General features: G+C 37.4%; 1 protein-coding gene across 6 annotated transcripts in view; it reads left to right on the forward strand.

Annotated features, from left to right (window-relative positions):
• NCKAP5 (NCK associated protein 5) overlaps positions 1-20518 on the forward strand; it is a 416669-nt gene that overhangs the window by 286152 nt on the left and 109999 nt on the right. For all 6 annotated transcript variants that reach the window (XM_085584141.1, XM_077784917.2, XM_085584139.1 and 3 more), the window contains 2 exons: positions 2076-2166; positions 16496-16645. In XM_085584141.1, coding sequence (XP_085440267.1) covers positions 2076-2166; positions 16496-16645 — 241 coding nt within the window. The remainder of the gene's footprint in view (positions 1-2075; positions 2167-16495; positions 16646-20518) is intronic.

Consider the following 20518-nt stretch of genomic DNA (forward strand, 5'->3'; position numbering starts at 1 on the left):
CTTTATTTTCATTAGTACTCTTAGGTCTAAATTGAAAAACTGTGATTTAGTGCTGGTTGATTCTATCCTTACTCCCATTTTTGTTTGTTTATTAATTCAGAAGAATGTTGTGGAAGACAGGCACTGGAACTGCATTTGCATAGATAAACACAATAATTAAGAATGCTATTACACCATTAATTTAAAAATGAAATGGTGGGCATGTTAAGAAATTAAATCTTTCCTTGAGGACTGCACAGGAATTTATGGTGTGAACCAAAATGATTTGTTCTTTCATGTAAAAGGCATCTGATTGAGGTCAGCCTATGAGCAGAAATGGCTCCAATCTGCAACTGAAAAACTGTACCACTGTCTGCACTAGAGATTAGAGCTGGCTTGATTTTATGCACATTTGGTCAACAGATGGTCAGACTATTCTGTGGGCATTCTGGCAGTGTAGAAGTCTGCACATCAATGACAAAAAAACATCACAGGAATAAGTAGAACGTCAGTGTTCATCTGAGCAGAATGAGCACCCAGTGTCAGCTTCTTGAAAAGTAGTGTAGTGGGCTGACTTGAGAAAACCTGGAATAACATCACATTGTTGCTTAATTAGCCAATGCCATCCATTCTGATGAGACTGAAAGAACAGAAAGAGTATGAGGCCCTTATAAAAGATAATGCTATTGGCCTTTGGCCAGAGCAGTTAGCTAATGTTTTCTGTCTCACTGGATTGTTACCTTAGAAATAAACAAATATAAAAAAGATATGCTGTGACTAATTCTTCTGCTCAATTTCATTTGGAAAGAGTACTACACAAAAGTCATGTTTCTCTAAACACAGTAGAAATAAACAACAGCAGGCAGTTCCTGGTCTGATATGCCCAGGAAAACTGGCAGCATCTTCAAGGTCACTGTTTTAATATACAGTGTATCTGGCAGTATGATTTAAGGTATTCCTTTCTCTCTCCTGCTTTTGCATCACCCTTACGCCTGTGCCACAGCAGTTTTTCCCTTCTCCAGCCCCTGTTCCATCTGGGCTGTTTTTCCAACTATCTCAAGGGACTGAGACTGCTTGAAAGGAAAAGAACAAAATATGAAAGGGAGAGAGAAAAACTCTTGGAACAGGGCTGAAGGAGAGGCTGTGCAGGGGTGAGAGTCTGTGTGGGACTTTGGGAGTGGGGAGAAGTGTGAGGACCTTTGGCTGGAATTTTCACCATATTTTTTATTGTGAAACCCAGTGTCTTGTTGTTGTGTTCATCACTGCTCCTCTGGTTTTGATCCTTTTCCTCCTCTTACCCATAGCTGAAACCAGCCCTACTGTTTGTGATCAGACTTGGTGACATCTCCTAAGCCCATGGGATTTAAGTTCTGATCCACCTTGAAAGGGACCAGTGTTTCATAGGTGGCTTCCCTTTTTCCTGTTGTGGGAAGTAGAGGAGCTCCTTGTGAGCAGGGTTGGTGTTATTCCAGTTCTTGATGAACGTGTGTACATCAAAGATGACTTTTGATGCTGCCTATGAACAACATCTAAACCAGAAGTGCAAACCTTCCTCTTTTACCTGATGGAGCTGAGATGGAGGTACCAGACTGGAGCCTGCACTGAATTTTTACACCTGTTTGAAGGGCAGGGAAGGCTGAAGGTGTTCAGCAGCTGTGCCCCTGTGGAGCCAGGCAGTGGCACAGTGGTGGCAGTGATGCCATGGGCAGCCTGAGCTGACAGACCCCACTGCTGGCTCAGAACGCAGCTGTGTGTGGGGTTTTTCATCTGACTGCTCCTAAGTGGCAATGATCTTATTGTGGTGCTGTTTGCACTGTTAACAAGGTGCACACATCTGTTTTTAGTTTAGTAACAGAGCTCGGGTAGGATTTAAACAATACAAGTAATTACTGTGCATATTCAAAAGATAAAAGAGTGGCCTTAATGTGTTATTCATAACATGAAGCATGAGAACATTATAAGGCTAGGATTGTCTTTAAATATTAATTTCATGGTAGCCATGGATGCATTAGGCTCTTGTAAAGAACAAAAACACTGAATGCAACTCTTAAGTTTTTTCCATGCAGTTGACTTTTATAATTATTTTTATTCTCTAGAATGGAGGAGACAGTGAGAAATCTGCTACAGAGCCAAGGATCCCCAGGCCAGCACGGAGAAGGAACTGTCAATATCATGAAGGTCTATCAGGTATTAGTGAATTATTACCTGTTTTTATTGTGATAGAAAAGTTATTTAAAAGAAAAATCCCACTACTGAGACAAATGTGTGTGGCATCATTTCCTCTATTTGTTGATTAATTATGAATACTTGTAAGGGGTAGTTGGTTCAACCTGCATTTTCCCAGGTGTTCTCTCAGCAGAGTTTAATGTTTTTCACTTTTATTGTCCTTGTGTTATCTGCTGTTGTTGCTCCTCATAGTTCACAGAGGACAAAGACACTAGTTTTGAAGCCTTTATTAAAGCACTTAATATTTTAAGTCATATGTTCCAGCATCTCTAGTAAACATAGGTGTTTTTGACAACGTAAACCTTCAGATTGTGATGGATAATTTTACCACTCCTGTTCTTATTGGGTGTGAGGATCCCTATAAAGCTTCACAGTTTCATATTCCTGCTTGTGGCAGGTGCATTTTATCACCCTCACTAGGGGTAGAGACAGAATGTCTCAGGACAGAATTTAGGAGAGAAAGATTTTAGAGGTTTTTCAAAGTGAAGCAGGTCTGTTTGTAAGACAGAAGAGTTTTACATTTTCCTAACAAACTTTTGCATTCTGGAAACAGTGAACCTAAGGTGGTGGAAAACCTTTTAATTTAAGAGTCTGGAAACCAGAGTGACCTACATTTCAGCTAATCAAATATCAGGCTCATGAATTCTTAAAAATATCACTTAATTAAGTCAGTCCTGTGCTGTATATTTTTAAGCAGAATAAGAATTCTTATAAAATACTGAAATAATATATTACTATACCAGGTAGTGATCCAGCAGATAAGACACTTTTCAAAAGTTTTAGTTATATTAGTTCATTCTTACAGCTGATGGATCAAAACTACAGCAGTATAGCTAAACAAAAAAATGTATATTAAAGAGTATTTATCACTGTAATTAAATTTTATTTTTAAGCTTGGGTTGAAGAGAAAGGAATCTTTTAGTTTAACCTTCAATATAATCAAATTTTCTTGTTAAAATGATAGCCTGTAAAATTTAATTTCAGGACAAATTAAATTTTTTTGTTGAAGCTATAATAGAACATAGTACTTTTAGATACTGTTGACAAAGGCATCTCTATTTTATGCACTATCTTTTTGGAGTGCAAAACTGAAACAGTTCCCTTCTCTTATTTCTTTATGGGTTTAAATCCATACATCCTGCTCACTCCTGTCACCACACAGTGATTGTTCTGAAGTGGGCTTGATGTCAGTCTCTCCTTAAGGTGGGTTACTTGTCTGCCTCTGTCTATTCATAACAGACATCTGGGATGATTTCATTATCTGCTTTTCTCTGTGCTGTCTTACTGTGGAAACCCCAGTAAGGTGATACCACAATTAGGTTTCAGCTTCTCTGTGTTTTATTTTTGAACTCTCAAGAAAAAAAGAAAAAAAAAAAAAAGCTGCAGTTTTGTTTCATAGAACTGAAGGTTTGGGGGTTCTTTATTTTTATTTTGGGAACAAAACTGGGAAAAAAATTAGCTATGTGGTCTTTGAAATTTGAGATTTTGTGTGCTGCTTTCCTAGAGGGGAGATAAACCAGTCATTCCAATTTTGGTGCTTGTATATTTCTGTATAGTTTTTTCACTATCGTTACTTGTTTCATAATTTTTGGAAAAAAAAAAAAAAATTGTGTATGGTCTTGGGTTTTCTTCTTCTTCTGGGCCACACTGATAGAAGTACTCACTGTCTCCAGCCAGGCAGGAGAGTGGGCACTGTGGTGTGCTTTGTGTGAAATCACCTGGGTTTATTTTCTGACCAAAAGAACAAGGCAGTTGTGCCCAGATACAAGAACAGTTCTTCATTTTCCTTCAGCTCCAGAAAACAGCCCTCTCCACTCAGCTAATGGAGCCTTTTTCTTCCCTTCCTTTTGGACTCAGCTGTGTTTGAATTTGATGGGTGCTACTCCGGGCAAATTCCTCAAACTGGAGCTTTGCTTTTTTTCAGAGTGAAGCTGTTTCTGTCCCAGGGCCTTCAAACACCCATATATCTGTGTCTCTGGGATTATTTTAATGCATAACAGCTTCCTTCCCTTCCTGTTCTCTTCTTGTTCCTGGCAGCATTTTCACTCATGATATCTCTTAGCTTGTTTTTTAGCCATTTCCATTTCTTGAATATTGCTAGTATGCAATCTTCTTTGCTTATGGATTTCTTCTGCAAATCCATGACTCAGAAGCAATGGGTTCTCCTCTCCTGGAGGAACAGCTAGGCTACTGCATCATACACCAGTCTGTGGCTGGTAAAACAGGTCAGAAACAGAACATTTGTATTGTGTTGTGAAGGTTGTGGGTTTTTTTTTTTCTGAATGTCGTTTTGAGTCATCCACCCTCAGATCCCTTTTGTTCACTTTTATGAAAAACGTGGACAAATGGCTTTTTTCCCAAGGAATGGCTGCATTCTCATGCCCTGGGGTGGCTCCCTGCCATGGAGGTCAGCTGTGGGCTCACTGGGTGTGTGCTTCTCACAGCCACACAGTGGAACTGGGCAGTGACCACGAGTCCCAGCCACAGCTCGTACCCAAAAGGCTCCTCAAAACAGGTATTGGGCAAAGAATCTCTGCTCTGAAATGTTTACAAAGCATTTTAACATTGAGAAACACGTCAATGAAGCTTTCTATCAATCATTACTATGTTACTGAAACCAGCTGTGTGGAAATCATGGACACACACATACCATTTAAACCAATAATGAATCTTGAATAAGTGCTGTGTCCAAATTCAGCAAGATGCATCAATATTGCAACAAAGTCATTTCATTTGTATTCCTCCAAATGTACTCAGGCAGTTTTTTGATATATTTATGAGCATAATTCACAAATAGGAATAGAACCTGAAATGTAAAACCGAGGTAATGTTGCTTAAAAACACCAAATGTAAAACCCAGGTAATGTTCCTTAAAATCACTGATGTATTCAGGTTTTTGGGAACATGATAACTCTATTATCAACATGTATTTGTAAGGAAGTATAAATGAAATTTTCTATGTTATATTCATATGCATAAAGAAACCTTATTGAATGTATAACTAGTAACAATGTTCTGAAAGCCATCCCCTACAGTCAGCTACCTTATGGAACAGATCCAGAACCTCACATTTTATCTGTGATTAGTGTGATCTGATCAAAACTGTATGATCAGTTGGTTCAGTGGAGTAAGGAATTTTAGTTCACAACTCTGTTTCTTAACAAATGGGGAAAAATGAGGTGATTTCCAGTGTCACTTATCAACATATTTCCCATATTCTCTGACACAGGGGTGACTTAGTTTTAGTGTTTGAAATTTGTTGAAGTAAATATCTGAATATCATAAAAGATAATTCTGCACAATAAATGGTTTTGATCTGTTGAATATTGTTTATATAAATTTTTTAAACAAATGTAATGATTGCTCTGGAATGTATGAAATTGAGTTCTTATTATAATACCAATATGCCTGACTCCAGAATAAATATTCTTCCTAATGAACTTTAAATGTTGCATAGTGCTAATAATATAATAACAATAAGAAGGTGGAACATGCAGTGTTATTGCAATATTTTGTTAGATCTTGCCAGTATTCTTACTTAAAGCAAAATACTCTCTTTCTATAGAGCTAGGTGCCTATGGGATTTCAATTTGCTGGACTTAAAGATCACTTATGTGGTTTCTTTTGGGTAAATGAATTAAGAAGCAGGATTGTAAATAAAATTCTCCTTTATTATCATTTTACATAATAATAAAGAAAAAATTATAATGAATGTTTGCATAAATATAGACAAGAATAAATGTTATTTGAATAGCCTTAACCATCATATTTCTTACTTTAAATTTTATTTGACTAAAAGACTCCACTCTATATTAGCTTTATGGTGTTTCCAAGAGACGTTGACCACCTAAAAATAAGATCATGAAAGGCCAAGCCAATAGCTCATGTATTCCCCAGAAATAACTGTGTGCAGTTCTTGAAGCCCAGACTTTAAAGGCATCTCCCTACAGACTTTCCTTCCTGAGTTTGCCCTTGAGATTTGGATATCAAAAAACTTTCCTGTTTGATCACAATGCTGGATACTCTGAGTCTTCCCTGGTTACAGATCACTTAAAGACTTCAAGGGGTTTTTAACTCATTTTGACTTTATGTCAGTGTGCAGTGATTGAAATAGATGAGGAAGAAAATTTGTTTTAAGTTCACAATTTAATATCGTTCTGAAATTGCCCATGTGACACTAAAGCTCAGGACAAACATGGTACAGTCATATAGGGGAGGTAAGAACATACACAAGTGATAAAGGCACATTTCAGGTGGCATTGTTGGCCACATCAACCCCATTTTTTGTCTGCATGCTTTTGTGTTACTCAAATGTGGAGCAGTTGTTGTGGCTGTCACTTCTAATTTGTACAGCCGTTGGTGTCAACAGCTCTTTCATGAGAGGAAAAACTGTAACCATTGGCAATATAATTTTATCTTAACAAAACTATACAAGCTTATTGTTCAAGCAATTGATATGTAACATTTTATAGATGGGCCATGGCCATGAATTGGAAAAAAGGCACTAGTTGAATTCCCTAGCTGAAATCCACATAGGATTTTTAATGAACTTCTATTGCAGAAAGAGGATATATATCCTTAAACATCTGTCTCTGGAGTGGAAGCGCCCACAGGGGACTGCATGAGCTAAGCCTCCTAAACTACTAAAGAGTACATTACTAGGCAAATATTAGCAGATTTGTGTCTCACAGAGAAGGGCAGAGAGGAGCCATCCTCACTCTTGGGAGCTCCACTGGAAATGCTGGGATGTCAAGGACACAAGCACTTGCTGTTGGACTGCTGAAAAATCCAGGGCTAGCCTTTTCTGGATTTCCACCACTATGCAATTATTTTGATAAATATTTCACAAAATGAGGTTGGATTCTTTACCCCCAAAAGAGGGTGATTGTTCTTCTGAGACGCTGTTCAAAATTTCAGTTTTGTTGCAAAGAGTTTTCCCTTTTTGGTTGTTTGTGATACCAAGACACAGCAGTGGAGTTGTGTTTAACACAGCAAAATCTCATAAGTGAAATGTGCCATTTGTGTTCATGTTTACCAGAAAACAGAGTGTTCTTTCCTTCCCAGAATCATGGAGTCACATTTTTTGTTGGAAGGGACCTTAAAGATCATCTTTATCCAGCCCCCTGCCATAGGAAGGGAAACCTTCCACTAGACAGGTCACCCCAAAGCCTGTCCGAGCTGGCCTTGGCTACATCTAAAAACAAAGCACTACTAAACTAAAGAGAAAGCAAAGCAAGGATGTCCTGAATTTACAAAAGGGTTATCCACATATTTGATTATATCCCATCACCCACAGTTTTTGCCTGATTCTGACCATCTTTCTTTCCATCAGGGGTTGAGAATGCAATGCCAGTCCTTGGAGTACCAATTTTGGTGAAGGATAGATGAGGTCTCCAGATAGAAATCCACATTTTCACAGTGTAGAGGTGCCATTACACCAGCACTTTAATCCATCACACATCCTCTAAAAGCCTACAGAAGCAAGAGGCCAAGACTGACTGATTTGATGGTCTTATATTGTATTTACTGACTATAATTCTAGTTTACATTTTCCTCTTTTATACGGTGTTTCTGTCTTTAGCTGTATCTTTCTTCTGGTTCTATGAGAATGAATCCACAAAAGTCACCCATTGCCTGAACATGAATGTTTCACTTTCCCCAAATGAAAGAATTTATACATGATGAAGTGGATTGCTCTTTTCCTACTTCCCCTTGTCCATAAAACTCACTGTTCATTCTGCATTTTGATGTTATTTCCTTGATGTTTTCCAGCCAGCAGAAAGCAGTGCTAGTTGTTAAATTTTTAGAAGTTTAAAAAATGTAAAATTTTGATTAATTAAAAAAATCCAAAATTTTGCTTATTTTATAAGGCAAAAAAAAAAAGGGAGAGGATGCTGAATTCACACTCATTCTGTCTTTGAAAATTATTTTAACTAATACATTCACTTAGCAGTACACCAGTAAATTTATTTTGGAAAGTGTTCTTCTGATCAGGAAAAGTTAAAATAATCTGAATTACAATAACATATTTGAAAAGTTAAGTTTTGATCTAATCTGGAATGATTGTTCCTACATCTTATTTTTGCACAAAGATGAATTCTGATTTTCTTTCAGAAGTTTTCCTGACAAGGATGGGAGACATAAAACTGTTCCCTGGCACTTACAAAAAAATTACCTGGTAATGGAATAATATTCAAGGTTTTTTTCTTTCTAATCCCACTGGTAACTTCTTAGGTCAGCTTCAGCAATTGTGCTTATGGTGGGAACTAGTCAGTTAATACACTGATCTCATTCCACAATACTATGGAAGGAAAATTGGCTTATTTCTAGCAACTTAAATCCAGAGTCCTTTTTTTTTTCTTTTTTTCCTGAATTGCTGTTACATAAAATTTACTGAATTTGAATTTCAGAATAGTTTGGCTTATTTCTACTTCAGTCAGGGGAAGGTATTTTAATACTGTAGCTTTTGTCAAGTGTAGTTACTGTAATACCTACAAACCCCTTCAAAAAAGTTTAAATGCTGCCTACAGGTTTCCTGGAAGGAAAGATTATTACTTGAAGTATGGTACTATAATGAACCAATTTCTAATAGAATATCTGCCTGAAAAATCACAGTGAATATTATTTATTCTCCTATTACCTTATCTAGATATATGAAGGAGCAGCTTCTTAGAAAGGGTATTTTTTTCCTGCTGGTAACTTTGCTAATCAGTGTGACTGAAGGTTTTTATTTTGAGAAGGAAGCAGGAGCAGAGGAGCTCCTGGACACTGCCCTGCCCCTGCTGTGCCTGAAACCAGGATGGCAGAAGGGTCGGTGCTGATCCCTGCTCTGACAGTGCCAGAGTGGCTGTTGGTAATGGGAATATCCATCCACTGAGGACAGGAGCTGGCACTGGGACCTGGGACAAGAAATTCCATCTCCTCCTGCTGGTCTGAGGAGTACACTCCATCCTCAAGTGCACCCTGAAGGTTTTCTGCTCTTACTCTCCTTTCCAATCTGAACTTTTTCAAAAGAAATATGTTCTTGATGCACGCAGCGGCCAATAAAAGCATCATTGGGAAATTTATTAATGCTGTTGCAGAGCTGTTCAGCAGGGATGATAACTTGTACTGGTGGGGAGTGTTATGAGTGGAGAATAATGTGGAGAACATTTAGATTGATGCACGGGTGGAGGGAGGCACCTATCAGAAACATAAAGTATGAACTTGCTCCTCTTATCCATCACAAGTGTTTAATCTAGGGAACGCTGCTGCTTGCTCTACTCACTTTGTAAGTGAAATCCAGAGATGAAAAAGAAGAATCCAATATGTTTTTCTGACAAGGGTAATGTTAAATCATGAACAATTTGGGATGTTTCTGTAAACTTTTGTGATACGTTGCATTCCTTTGTTTTCCTTCAATTTTGGTCAGCTTGTTCTTAACAAAAGCTGTTAGCTAAACAAAAATGTATTATTATTACACTTACTGATGTGCTGTCTAAGGAAAGCTATATTTTAGTCTCTCCTTCCACTGGGAGAAAAGAAAGCAAGAGAAAACAGCTGAACACAGATAAAAGCAAGGAAGGTAAAGCAGAAGTCATATTTGTAGCCTTATACTAAAAGATAATGTCAATTGTATATAATTTTAGTTGCATTTAATTTTTTTTTCATATTGTAACGTTTGCTCAGTTATGATTTGGTTTGTGTTTTTTTCAGGCCTTGGTTATTGTGTTTAATTGGATGCCCATTAGGAAATAAAGAAAATTTTTTTTTTCAAGTTGCATATGGAAAGAAAGTATTCAGATGACAGATATCTCTGGTTACTCCTATACTTAGAGTCCTGCAGGACACACTTACTTCACCTTAGACTTAACAGATGTGTCTTTTACACACCTCAGGTTTTGCTAAACAAAATTGGTTATACAGCATATCAGAAGATACTGTGAATTTTCAGATGGTATATTTAGGAAAAAGAGAAAGGGTTGGGGAGAAAGAGGAACAAGGTGACACTGGAAAACAAATTTAAACTTGTTGGAATGTTAAGTCTGTAGTGCTTGGAGCAATTTCTGCCTTTTTTCAGCCTATGCAGTCTGACAGCTATTTGTGCATTGCTTTAGGCTGCTTTTTTAATGAAAGTACAAATAAACCCTCATCTACAGCTTTTATCTTCATCAACAGTCTAGAAAATCTTATTTTATAGTGCTCACAGTGAATAGTGGTGAGCACTAGGAGGTCTGCACTGGGAGCAGTGCTGAAAAGACATCATCTAAGAATGCATCAAGACTGTAGAATGGTCTTGCAAGAAAAAGCATTCACAATTTATAAATACAGTGCTGTGGTTTGACTGCAGCTGGCAACCAAGCCCCACACCCCACTCCAGCAGGATGTGGAGAAGAAAACTGGGAGGGTAAAAGTGAGAGACAGCTCATATATCTGCATGAAAAATCATGCTGAATATTATTCTCCTATTACCTTATCTAGATGAAGAAGGAACAGCTTCTTACAAAGGTTCTTTTTTCCTGCTGGTAACTTTGCTAATCAGTGTGAGTGGAGCTTTTCATTTTGAGGAGGAACCAGGAACACAGGAGCTCCCTGCCACTGCTCATGGGTTGAGAAAATCATAGTTTAATAATGGAAATGTTAAAACAACAACAAATTGTAATGGAAAGAAAAATAACATAGAGGAATAAACCCCAAGAAAGAGAAGTGATGCAAATGTAAACAAGTGCTCACTCCCCACTGCCTGATGTCCAGCAGTCCCTGAGCAGTGGTCCCTGGCCAGCCTTCCCCTCTTTATTGCTGCAGGATGCCAGATGCTCTGGGACATCCCTGGGGTCACTTGGGGTCAGCTGTCCCTGCTGTGTCCCCCCCAGCTCCCGGGGCTCCCCCAGCCCCTCGCTGATGGGGTGAGGAGCACCAGAGCCCTTGGCTCCATGTAGGCACTGCTCAGCAGTAATGAGATCTCTTGGTGTTGTCAACACTGTTTGCAGCACAAATCCAAAACACATAGCAGCTCCTGTGAGAAAAAAGAGCTGTACCCCAGCCAAAAGCAGTGCAAACATAAAACAATTCTGTGTATGGATCTGGAAACTGCAGTTTGGGTTGGGAGGGAGAGTCTTGGTTGTAGGAAGAGTGCTAGAGTGTAGTGTGGTGTACTCAGATCACCACATTCAGTCACTGAAATCTAAGATAAGTATTCAGTAAATATCTTATTTAGAAGGTCATGTGGAAGCACACCACAGAAAGCACTAAAGTGTTTTGAGGTGTTGAGTTTTCAGCATAGTTTGGGTTCCACATAGACTGGATTCTTGGATGCCTGTTACAACTGCCTCTCTAAAGAACAATTAATAGCTACATTGTGAATATTTTATATTTTTTTTCCTCAGTTAAGTGGTTATGAGCAATTATAAACGCTGTTTAATTATGTGTCCTACATTTATTTTATTCTTGGTCGATTAATGTGTGATTAAAGTGTGGTTTTGCAAAATTGCAGGCACGACTCTCAGAAGAATTTGAATTTGCTACCATTGTAAAGCCTTTCTCTCTAATAAATTTCAGAGTTGAGGAATTAAAAGGAATTCAGAAGAGATGATCCCACTCAGGCATCACAATCTGACACCCAAAATGGAAATAGAGATCTTTTGTATCTGAGGGATCCTTACTGCATTGCATCTGAAAAACTTCTCTGAAGGACCAGTGCTTATCACATGAAAATGATCTTTAGCTTCTACAAGCAAAGATGTCATTTCTAATTATTACTTATCACTTTCCAGACAAGCAATTCTGTCATCCAACACTCACTGGAAAAATCAGCATTTCAAAGATGTTGATCTTTTTTAATTCTTGTTTGGTTCAATCAGATTTTTGTCAACGTGTGCTTGTGAAAGAGTGCTCATTTATAATCAGTGCTATAGATCCCAGATCCAGTTACATTTATTAGTATTAGTATTAGATTAAGCTATCTTATATTATTATAGCCACTTGTCCAGTGCCTAATCATAGTTTTTACTGTAAAAAAGAAATTCTAGAATAATCTTTGACAGCTACTTCTTTTTTTTGTCTTTGTGTCTTCTGATGTGTACTCTTCTTGGTTTGAGATTTTATAGCTTCAAATTGAAATATTTTTAAGTGCTCTCTCTTTTTTTTTCCTTTCCTTTTCCATGTCTGTATGTGTGTACTGTTATTCCTAGAAAGCATCTTAGAAAGAAGAAAGGGCTGAGGGTGTTACCAATAAAACTTCTAAAGTGACATAATTTCTGAAATAATAGTTAAGAAATAGCTGGCTAAGTATCCCTTTGACACTTCTCTTTTCCTTGAAAAGGTGACAGTTCTCAGAGGAAAGACATCCCAATGACTGATTGTTAGGGTTGGGAGCCTTTAGCCTTTCTTGGGATGAAGAAAGAGGTAATTTCTGAAATAGGCAGTTTGTTCTCTTATCTTTTGAAAGCTTCTCTATGATCTTTTCTATCACTGTAGTTACTCCCTGTTTATCAACAGTGAAAACACTTTCTTGTTCAATATTCTGAAAGGTAGATGGAAGGGAGAAGAGAGAAAATTGGCTTTACATTCCACAGGTTCCAGTAAATTATCATTTGCAATTTCAGGTGGATTTCCTGCTGCCTTAATTTATTGTTCTTACTTTATTTATTAGTGGAAAGAGGGAATATTATACTGCTCTTCCTTAGTGCAGCTAACTGAAATCCAGCTTTCTGATGAGTCTCAGTCAGGGCACTGTGTTGTGCAGCTTCATAGATCAATGTCTTTAGTGATTTATATCCTTCATTGATCCTGGGTGCAGGGACTGTTTCCATCCCTTGTTTTCCACTGGCCACGGGGCCCACGGTGTTTCAGCAGAGGGTTCATCAGCACTGGACTGCTTGTTTCATTTATGGAGCAAACTGAATACTGAAAATGGTCAGGGCAGGATGTCATTTATGATTTGCAAAATACTCTTGGTTTCAGAAGAGCAATGACAGTTTAAACCAGCCTGAGAAGCTTCCACAATGTGGAACTCAATTGTAAGTTTCTCATTAATTTCTGTAGGAAAGGGTCTACAGCAATCAGCATAATTCTAGTTTCAGTAAGATTTCAATCTTTAATATTTTTATTTTCTCTTTGTTAACACAGAGCATTAGAGAAGTAGATGAGCCTTTACTGCAGAATTCTCATCAGGCTGTTGTGTTTGCATCCTCTCATGGTACAGGCATGTATCTTAAACTCATTGGGCTGGGGAGACCCAGAGTGGAGTCTTTTTTTCTTTTCTTTTCTTTTCTTTTCTTTTCTTTTCTTTTCTTTTCTTTTCTTTTCTTTTCTTTTCTTTTCTTTTCTTTTCTTTTCTTTTCTTTTCTTTTCTTTTCTTTTCTTTTCTTTTCTTTTCTTTTCTTTTCTTTTCTTTTCTTTTTTCTTCTTCTTTTCTCTTCTCTTCTCTTCTCTTCTCTTCTCTTCTCTTCTCTTCTCTTCTCTTCTCTTCTCTTCTCTTCTCTTCTCTTCTCTTCTCTTCTCTTCTCTCTTTTCTTTTCTTCCCTTCCCTTTTTTTTTTTTTTTTTTTAATAGCTGTTTTATGTCCAGAACACCATTTCCAACTGTTACTTTTTCCCAGAAATTAAACTGCACTGATCAGCAGGAGAGCACTATCTCTGCCTTCGCTGGACTTCGCACCAGGAAGGATTTTGTTATTCAATTTGAACACAGCCTGCCTGTGACTGTGCAATATGTGAGGCACAAGCAGAGACTGCTCAGGAGTGGCAAAAGATGCTCTCTGGGATAACACAAGAAGTGTAGGACTTCAGGGAGAGAAGGAGTAAGCTACTTTACTCATTGTTTGCTGCCTTCAGCACGCTCACCCCAGAGCCCTCTGCAGGATTTGTCCAACATCCCACAGGAGATGCACATTTCCTCTTCCTTCCCCTTCCTTCCTCCCCAGCACTCAGCTGCCTTTGATTTTAACAGATTTTGCACAATCAAAAGGTTTCTGTCATTCCAAAAGCATTTGTCACCTCACTCTCTAGGGATTTGACTTCTAGCACAAAGGGTGCTTTACAAATCCCTGTTTGCTTTCTGGACTGTGGATTTTCCACTCTGCCCTCACTGGACATCACCCAGGCGGAACTGGTGAATGTGATGGGGCAGTGCCCTCAGCCCATGGCATTTCTAAGCACAATTTCTAAGGTTAAAAGTTTTTCCTCTGTTCTGCACCTTTTCCGTGGCTGAAATACAGAAATACATTTATTATTGCTCAGTAATAAACTGCTTTTGGAGCTATGTCAGCTGTACTTCAACACTCAGGCAGGGGTAACAGCAGTAAAGTGTCATGAGGTATTCAAATGCACATCAGAGTGAAATGTGTGTTCTGATTGTGCCACTAGTGTGCAAAGTTCATCTAATTTTGTAATTAGAAGATGAAAAGGTTACTTTTTCATGTGGCTGGGATTTACTCTCTGAGAAGCTGCATTTCTTCACTTTCTGTAATTAAATGTCATAACCTGTGCTTTCTTCTACTTGTCCTTTGAAATTGCTGCCCTGACTTTGTGCAGGAAAAGTGACTCTGTGCATGTGTTTATGTTTTCTTCTATTGTTAGCCACATCCAATTCAGGTCACATCCCCTCCTAAAAACAATAGTTTGAATTTGAATTGCATCAGAGATATACCTTTGTCATTTCTTTCCCCTGAGTTCATTGTTTTATCTCAATGCACTCCTTAGGGCAACTTGAAGCAAAAATGGTTTAATGGCTCTTTTTCAGATACTTGATTGTTGCATCAGCGAGTAGCAAGCATGAAAAAACAAAGCCCAAGAACTATATTGAAGTTTCCTATGTGATCAGGGTAGCAGTCATGTTGGAAACCTGATGGAGTGGCTCTTTGACATCTGTGTTTTGGGGCACAGAATGAGTTCTTTGCCTCATGGTTTGTGTAAGGATGTTCAGTAATTAAGCCCATATTATATAAAACTAATTTTTGATTAAAGTTTTAGCATAGTAGTAGTCAATTTCTAAGCTAGTTAATATTTTAAAAAGACATTGTTGGGAATGTGATCCAGACTGATTTTTTCAGCATGTATTTTTCATATAGTTACCTATATGAAAAGGTAGTATATATATATATATATATATACATATATATATATATAGGTTTAGGAAAGATAATGTCTTGCTATTACCTCTCAAACACTTGTATTTGCACATTATTCAAGCAAGATAAGTTCTTTATGAAGATGCACACTTCTGTGCTTAGAGTGCATATTGTGTAATAGTTATGGGGAAAGCATCTCAGTTTTGGGGTAATGCAGAGATCATGAATGTCTGAACTTTTGCACATAATTATCAGAAAAGCACATGAAGATGCTCATTGAAGGAATTCTCTAGATTTGCTTTGATGCCCAGTATTTATTGTTGATTTATCTCACATTTTCCATTCTCAAGCTGCTTGGGAGTTGTCAGACTGCATCTGCTCATGCAGTTAGAGAAGGTGGTTTGCAAGGTAGAGCCAGTCCCTCCTGTGTTGTGCTCTGATGGTGGTTCACCCTCAACATCTGTGGAATTCTCTTTCTTCCCCTTTTGCTTGCCTTGACATTTTGGACAATGTTTTGCATTGCCTGCTTGTAGTCTTGGTGTTTTCTTTCTCTGTCTCACTCTGCCTGTGGACAGAGAGCTTGGACAGATAATTATTGGAGTTAGCAGGATTCACTGTTCAATCCTATGATTTCTACAGAACTCTGGTAAAACTCAGCAGTCTTTCAGAAGCTGCAGCTGGTAACAACTCAGGCTGACTGACTAGAAATAGGCTGGGGCACTTCTGAAAGTTTTGTTGCCAGTCTCACTCTCTCCAGTTATATGCTAGAGCAGATCTTAAATCACTATTCATCCTGTAGCAGCTTGATTCTCAGCCCAATATTTAATAATTCAAATATTAGCTCTAGATGAAGAAAGGTGAAAGACATGAAGTGTGAACATATGTTAGCTTTTCCTCAATAAACTGCTTTATTTCTCAGTGGCAAAATGCTGCCACTGAAAGCTGGCATGTTCAATGTTCATTGCAACTTCTAAAGAAGAAAATGGAAGATATTAAAGAAATGACGAGTTCTGAGTTTTAAAAATCTGAAGTAGAAGTAGCAGTTAAGTTGTGCATACACTTGCAGAATTGGCATAGCGTGTCACAGAGCCTTCATGACTCCACTTATTTAGTACTTTAATCATGTCACCAGCAACTTCCTCTGTCTTTTTTTCATTCATATACAAGGGAGAATTGGAGATATTTGCATAGTTAACTTCACTTGCACCTGTGAGTAATGACATTTTTAAAAAATCATTTCAGGAAAAGCTGTCAGAAGACAGTAGGAGATGTAAAGAAGGCATGGAAAAAATTCGCACACGGGCAGATGAGGATTCAAGAAGTGAAAGCAGCAGCACTGAGGAGGAAAAGGAAAAAACAAAATTGCTCTTGGAGCGTTTGAAAGCTCTGGAGGTAAGAAGCACAAGAGTTTCACACATAAAAGACCACCCTCCCCCCTGCCTCATTCATTTATGGGCACTGAATCACCCTGTAGTATTAATCTAATCTTTCACAGTTCACCTGATTTCATGTTATGGGGTATTTTTTTCACAATTCATTTACCAAGGGTGAACAAGAAACTTAGAACCACTAAAAGGATTCCTCTCTAATGCTGAGCATCACATATCTTTAAAAGGAACTTAATACATTATTTTAATTCCTTTGAGACCATTCAATAAGAAAAATTGCTTTTACTCGTTTTGTTTCAATTATTAATATTGCAAGACTAATATAGGTAGTTTAACAACTGTCATAAAACTAGTTTTGCTCCAGTGTAGTTTATTGCTCAGTTTTTAATTGCTGGACTGCTTGCTTGGGAGAGCTCAGGCTTTTTTACTGCCAGGCTGTGGAAAATCTATTTCCTTGTGGACCTCACGGAGAGCTGCACACTCCACATTTTGAGTGCATTTCTGGAAAATTAGGATCTGCAAAATACTGCACCTTGTGGTAGCTTCTAACTAGTGGAGAAGTTTCAACGTTTTCTAAGGCAGACATGGACAAGGTGCAGGTAAAACTTTAACCACAATATACATGAACTTATTTTGTGCTCCTTGATAGAAGCATGGGCTTCAATGTCTATGAAAACATGAGACTGCATATTTGTCTAATTTTTAACTGCTGCAAAGTTAAAATGTTCAGTAAATATCTTACTGAAGTTGTATTTTTCACTTTTCTAGTGTGTCCTCCATTCTCTTCTGTTTAAGCATATATGTAGCATTATAGGTATGGGTAAATTATTGCCTTAGAATGATCTGAGTGACATTTTGCCTGTGTAAGCTGTTGGTAGACAATAGATTTATCACTAGCACTATACATTTTTGTTTAAGTATGAAGGCCCTTTTACATAATTTTTGGGTTGAGCTGTACTCTGATAGATTAAGACTCTGGATTTTTGTTCTTGAGGACTTTGTTAAAAGTAAAATATGAACAGTTACAACCAGTCCTGTTTGCATCTAAATACAGGATCTGAAATCTCAAAGGTGTGGGCAGTTTCTGCAATTTTACTTGAAAGGCTTAGACTGTTTGTAAAATAAAAATATGTAATATGAGGTAACTCTAATTTTGCTCTGGGGAGAAAAAAATACATGCTACTAAGTGTTTAAGACAGTAGAACTCTAAAAAAAGTGTACAGTTTAATGTAGTCTTGCTTTATCTGTTGATGGAGAATGACTGTAGGTTCCTTGTGGTCTTTTATTTCCAAAATATGCATGATTTCTGTTTGCTTTGCCTCATTCTTAATCAGTCTGCATGACATTTGCAGTTCTGTATGTCTCCAGTTGGTAGGGAGGTGTTCAGTAAGGTCACAGCCTTTATCAGTTGTGGCAAATTGCCCAGATGCAGAAAGCAGCACCAAGGACAGGCAGGATGTGGTCCAGGGAGGGCAGTGGAGACTTCTCCTGACTGGTGGCAGGGCTGAGCAGTGCCTTGCTCAAAGCCACGTTAGAGAATGCCAACACTTCAGGATTAATCTACATAAGGAGTGTAAGGAGCTATCAAAGGAGAACGATGAGCTCCACGGCCAACATTAATTGTGATCCAATATAATCAAAACAAAGTGTTGTTAACTGTGTGTTGTCTAACATTATGTATTTTTGCTGCATTTTTCTCATGAAGAATATAAATTGTAGTGTCAAAGACTGTAGGGCTTATTAATTAAGAGACTTTTTTAAAAGTTACGTGCAATTAGCTGTTCTAATTCCTTACTATTTTCAGACTAATTATTCTAAATATTTTATTAGTCAATGTAGAAAGGAACAAAAAATTACTGTTTGTTAGTTTTTTGTGCTGTGAGTGTCAGGATCTTTAATCTTACTTTACATGATTAGATGTTACTGAATTAATGGAATCAGAAAGGCTAATAAAGTGCTTACTAGAATTGGTCCTCCATCTGTGCCCTCTAGAATCTGAGCACTGCCTATAAAAGAAGCTGTTAAAAGTAATAGAGTGTGTGACCTAATCCATTAATGCCTATTAATATAATTTAATTAATATCATCAGTGGTAAGAAAGCTTTTGATATTTCTTCCTATTAGTTTGTTTGTTGCTCAACTGTAGTATGTGACAAGCTGCTCTGTTAGGGAATTGTAGAATTATTTTATTCTCCTCCTCCTCAGCTGAGTTCACTGGCCTGTTTCTTGGCTGAGCTCTTAAAGTCTCTACAAAGGCACATGTATTAGAAATTTACATTTACACACGTGTATAAATGTATTTGACAGTGCACACCTAAGAAAAAGCCTGCACAAATGGTGTGAAGTTTTTATTCTATAGAAGCTTAGATCCAGCAGGTATTTTTTGTTCTGGTTAATACCTTCTCTTGGCTGCTCACACAAAAAGTTGGGTAAATCTGAGCTAATTTTCCAGTGAATGATGTACCAAAAGAGAAAAAACTATCCACCAGCTCAGGGATAAATGGGTAGCTTCTCCAGATACTTGTACAATAAAACAGATTATTTAGCTTCTTTTGTTTGGAATGTCTGTATGGGATAATCATTCCTGTTCCATACATAGAGCAAATTGTTTCTGCCTTTCCTGGCATACTGTAGATGTGAGGTACATGGTGGTTTCTGTGATTGGGAAAGAGCCTGTAGTCATCCTGGTCAGGTGGACCTGGAGCAGGAAATCTAAGAATAAGAAAATGGGCAAGGCTTCATTTTCACAGGAAACTTTCTTTAATTAGCTTCCTCCTTATCATGGGAGTTGTATTTAAATTTTTTTTTTTTCTCTCAATTGTATTGCCAGATATATTTCAGTAATACCTTTTATGTTTTTATTACCTACTGTTTATGCTAGAAATTTTCTCACTGAACAGTACAAATCAGTATAATAAAGTATCTTTGCAGTCAGCCCAAGTGAAAGCTATCATATACTTTGGTAAGAGATATCTACACATATTCTCCCATTGCTTCTTTTGGCTATATTTTTTTTACATCCTTTATCACTTACAGCAAATCCTATTTCCACTTTACTGATTGATAAATACCATATGTTTCTAATCAAATGAAACAGATGACAAATAAAAAATCCTTCACACCATCTTGTGTCCCATTTTACATAGTTGAAATTAATTGTGATTTCCTGGATATCAAAATTCCTTTATGCCTTCAGCATTTTTAGTTGGCTGCTCTTGAAATGCCATTTAATTTACTTCAGTAGTTATGATCAAATGCCTTCTAGCTCTTACAAAGAAAAAAAAATTCTTTAATATCTTCTCTGTGTATTTGGAGTGCTGCAAAAAATGAAATATTAATGAAATATGGTGAATAACATATGAACTCTGTGGTGGAATTTCTTTTTTAAATTCTGGTTTCATCACCAGAAGAATTGTAGCCAGAAATATACAAAAAGTATAATTTATTCTGGACATGCATCACCTCCCATACAGCAATTCCAGATTTTTTCACTATTTTCACAATTACAGTAAAAGAATAATATTTCCAAAGTCACATACATACATGTTAGAGATTTTTCACAAAGCCTTAATTTGCTCTCCTGGGTATGTTAGGTGTTATATGGATTTTCATTTCAAGATTGTCCACTATTTCTTTTTTCCAGCAATAACAATTTACACATTTACAGTCCACAGAGGGAAGCTTTAAGAATATTCTATATTACACAAACAGTGTCTGTAAAGGCCTTAAGAGTATCCCAAAGCTTTGTTATCCAATATGGAGCTTTGGGTTCTCTGCCCCAATTTAGCCTCAAATGACTGAAATGCAAGCACCAAGCACCTGCATAATTGCAAGTGATTTAAACTGATATACAGCTTTAATGTCAGTCTTAATCTAAA

Source organism: Lonchura striata, chromosome 7, assembly GCF_050655825.1.
Source record: "Lonchura striata isolate lonStrDom1 chromosome 7, ASM5065582v1, whole genome shotgun sequence".
Taxonomy (NCBI): domain Eukaryota; kingdom Metazoa; phylum Chordata; class Aves; order Passeriformes; family Estrildidae; genus Lonchura; species Lonchura striata.